Raw genomic sequence first — 4,457 nt, 5'->3', positions numbered from 1 at the left:
TCAGATTACATTCATCCCCTAATATTTTGGAAGATGACATCACCTCTTCTTTTCTTTAACCATTTAGGGACCTGTGTCTTATAGACTGGTTATTTAATCTTAATTATAGGAAGCGAATTAAGTATATAATAGATAAACCTTTAATTTTGAGACTAAAATCTTATAATCTTAAAATCATACCTTTCGTCACTTAAATTAAATAGTTATGTGGCTACTTGCCGGCAAATATAGTCTTGACCAAGGGGGTTAAATTAAATATCCATAAATAAATTAGACAATGCTTGATAGACTAGCTGAGTAATTAGTTTTTAGCTTAAAAACTACATGTAGCTTAACTTACCAATTAATATTGTTCAGTAAAAAAGTAGCCGATAAACTATATTGTTGCAAGTGTAAAATAACATAAATGGATATTTAGATATATATAATTAAAAACTAACATAAGATATAATTTAGGGTATTTAAAATATTTTTAAAAAGTCTTTGTAAACTTATCAAATGTTATTTCAAAGTAACTTATCAAAAGCTAATTTATATGCTACAATGAACTATTTTTATGGTTTTAATTTTTACTAAACAGCAAATTACAATAAACTAGACACAGCTTTAATCCATCAATTAACGCCCTAACAGAGTACAACACTTAATACACTAAGTACAACTACCTTTCAACACTTATGGATCACTAAAAACATATACTGTTAAGTGACTTACCAACAAAGTTGGAATATGATGACACCTAGTTCATAACTCAAGAAAAGCTACCACAAAATAAAGTGTTAAAAGTTAAAAGAATTATTATATTTTAAATGAACAATATTTGGCATTTAAGGAAACCAACAAACATCATAGTATTCTCTTGACAACAAGAACAAAGCTGCGGCTTCTATATAAGCTCGCTTCACCTGGCTTATGATTTTTTCAGAGCTTTATTTGATCTTTTTTCAACTTCAAAAAAAAGAGACTCAAAAATGGCTTCTGGTTTTTTCAGACATCCACTTTATAGTGACCAAAGATTCAATCATCTTAAAGTGGGTGTCAATGGAGTTATTGGCACAAAGAGAAAATCAGAGGAATCTTTTTACACAGGTAACCCTAATTTCTTGTATGTTGGGGATGAAGATGATAACAAAACTGACCTAGGTCAAGATCTTTCAATATCCCCATTTTACCCCCAATGTTATCCTTCTTTTTCCGAAAACCCCACCTCCCCATGGCAGCTACTTAGCTTGGCTAACAAACCCTTCACCCAAAAAAAGATAAAAAGATCAGTGAGCATGCCGGAAACCACTGTGGTAAATGTCAATTCTATCCCTCGGAGTAACAGCACCAACAGTTTACCCAAGCTTCGATTTAGAGACCATATTTGGACTTACACTCAAAGATATTTAGCTGCTGAAGCTATTGAAGACGCAATATTGGAAAATGGGTTAAAAGTTGAAAACAAAGGACACGTGGATGAAAACCATGAAATGCATCTTGTTCAGCTCTTAATCTCATGTGCTGAAGCTGTTGCATGTCGTGATAAAGCACATGCTTCGACTTTATTAGCCGAGCTTCGAGCCAATGCGCTTGTGTTCGGGTCATCTTTTCAGAGGGTTGCTTCCTGTTTCATGCAGGGGCTAACCGACCGGTTAGCCATGGTGCAACCGCTTGGTGCGGTTGGGCTTGTAGCCCAACCGCATCGACTGAACCTCATAGGTTCAGAGAAAAAGAAAGAGGCTTTACGCCTCGTGTATGAAGTTTGCCCGCATATTCAATTCGGACACTTTGTTGCTAACTCAACAATATTGGAAGCCTTTGAGGGAGAGAGTTTTGTCCATGTGGTTGACTTAGGGTTGACCCTTGGTCTACCACATGGACACCAATGGCGTGGTTTGATAGAGAGTCTATCAAACCAGCCTGGAAAATGTCCACGCCGGGTTAGGATAACCGCGGTTGGACAATGTGCGAGCCGGTTTCGTATCATTGGTGATGAGTTGGAGACGTATGCACGTGAATTGGGTGTAAATTTGGAGTTTTCATTGGTGGAAAGTAGTTTGGAGAATCTTAAGCCAGAAGACATTAAGACTTATGAAAATGAAGTTTTAGTGGTGAACAGTATGTTACAACTCCATTGTGTGGTGAAAGAGAGTCGAGGTGCTTTAAATTCGGTTTTACAGATAATCCATGAATTGTCCCCGAAAGTTTTAGTACTTGTGGAACAGGATTCGAGTCACAACGGGCCCTTTTTTCTTGGGAGGTTTATGGAAGCTTTGTATTACTATTCAGCTATTTTTGATGCTCTTGATGCGATGTTACCTAAATATGACACTAGAAGGGCAAAAATTGAACAGTTTTACTTTGCGGAAGAGATCAAGAATATTGTGAGTTGTGAGGGGCCTAATAGGGTGGAAAGGCATGAGAGGGTTGACCAATGGAGGAGGAGAATGAGTCGGGCAGGGTTTCAAGCTGCCCCGGTTAAGTTGATGGCTCGGGCAAAGGAATGGCTTGGAAAGCTTAAAATTTGTGAAGGGTATACGATTGTGGAAGAAAAGGGTTCGTTGGTTCTTGGGTGGAAATCTAAGCCCATTGTTGCTGCTTCTTGCTGGAAATGTTAAAGGGGCAAAAAGGTCTTTTACTATTTGGATCTTCCAGCCAATAAAACAGTAAAGCTGCAAGCTTGTGAGAGAATGTAAGGAGTGGTTACAGTGCAAGCTTCAATAAGAGAATAAAGATTCTAAGTTGGGTATGTCCCAAATGAAAAAAAAAAAAAAGAGTGTGAAGTGTGAACGTGTTCAATGGATACGTACAGAGGAAATAAACTAACTATTGTGATTTGGTGTGAAAAAGTAGGGTGTATATATAATGTACTGATTGGCATTCTTTTAATAGGGATAGAATGGAAAGCAATTGTGATTAAGTTTTATCTTCCATCAATAGAAATAGAAATAGAAAGAGGTACTTACTTTCTTATGTTGAATTACTTGTGGTACTGACAGTTTTTGATTACGTAATGGGCAAACAAAATACGAAAGATTAAGTGGTTCCTAGGTTAATGAAGTAGGATTTTGCATACGAAATTGTACCAAAGTCAGTAAACACATATGGAATTTCGCAATTCCTAATCAAATGATTCAAATCTAGGGCATTAGGGTTTCAACTGTAGGTACATACAACTATTAAGCAGCATTAAATCTACAAACAACAACAATAGACAGAAATTTACGAACATTGATATTATCTGTAAAGTTTCGAACAAAGTAGTAACTAACATATAATTTCACAGCTCCTGAAACATTGAAATTTACAAGTAGATGTTTACTTGAGAGAATGGTCGTCTCCGGATAAAGAATTAACTAACACAAAGTTTGTTACCGTCAGATTCCGGTACGGTGGCCTCCGAAGCGGTAACACTTCCGTCAGACGTCATCGATCTCGACCGGATGGAAGATCAAAGATGGGAGAGCGGGTGGGTGAATGAGTTATTATGGTAGCTATTCGAAGCTCTCAAGCTCTGCTCTGTTTTTCATTAAGTTAATGAGAAAACAAGGCATTATTTATAAGTTTCGTAGGTATTGGCCTTAATTTGTTTTAATTTTTATTTTTTGTGTTTTTTATTTGTCATTATTTACCGAAAATCTTTCATTTTTTAGCCTTTACCCCATTATCTATCAATCTGACTCGTCTAAAAGTTCATGTGTCGTTTTTGTTGTGAAATGTCACATCAATTCATTAAACAATATAGAGGAAAGGGCTAAGAAGGCGTGAGGTGTGTTCGAACTCATGTGACCATTCTTATAAACTTATAAAGAACATGTATGTTTTCTTTATTCCTTCACGAACTCGTTGAAATTCTAGTTCTCATTGATTTATATAGAAGGTAATCACGTTCAACATTATTTGAACAATTGATTTATACTTATAGTTGCAGTTTTTTTCCTCACATCCAAAAATTAAATGATTTATAACTTATTTAACTAAGTGTAATAGTTTCTTTTTTAATTTATATTTTGAAATTTAAATGAGCCAATTCGAATTTAACTTTTTATTTGACAAATTGGATTTAAAAAAAAATGGTGAAGTTGATGTCAACTCATCTATATAACATGTTTGGTTGTGTTTAAAAAGTTCGACTCATTTAACTAACATTTTGAAATTTAAATAAAAAGAATGTTTTTTTACAAACTAAAAATTGTTTTTCAACACCAAAATGAGGTTCATGTACACATACCGGATGTTTATGTGAAATATTTGCTTTATCTTTAATGAAGATATGACTATCGACATGGCATTCCAAGATTTGATGGTCTGTTGTTATTAGTATTTTTATTGTTGTTAATTGTTTGAGCTCATGAGCCATGAAACAGATTGTTACATATCAAAAGTGTTAAATACAAAATTTAACTTACCAACCTTGCAATTATTAAATAATTGGGTAAATGGGACAAAAAACACTCTTTTTATACAAAAATTCG

At 34.8% G+C, this 4,457-nt stretch overlaps 1 protein-coding gene across 1 annotated transcript; it reads left to right on the top strand.

Annotated features, from left to right (window-relative positions):
- The first annotated feature begins 954 nt into the window (after positions 1 to 954).
- Positions 955 to 2,632, top strand: LOC145102584 (GRAS family protein RAD1-like). Its single transcript, XM_079040014.1, has one exon. The coding sequence runs from the start codon at positions 972 to 974 to the stop codon at positions 2,598 to 2,600; it is 1,629 nt and encodes a 542-aa protein (XP_078896140.1). The 5' UTR covers positions 955 to 971; the 3' UTR covers positions 2,601 to 2,632.
- The last annotated feature ends 1,825 nt before the right edge of the window (positions 2,633 to 4,457 follow it).

This window comes from Lactuca serriola, chromosome 4 (assembly GCF_051521515.1).
Source record: "Lactuca serriola cultivar US96UC23 chromosome 4, Lser_US96UC23_V15, whole genome shotgun sequence".
NCBI classification, from domain to species: Eukaryota; Viridiplantae; Streptophyta; class Magnoliopsida; order Asterales; family Asteraceae; genus Lactuca; species Lactuca serriola.
This window is presented reverse-complemented; position numbering and strand designations above follow the sequence as displayed.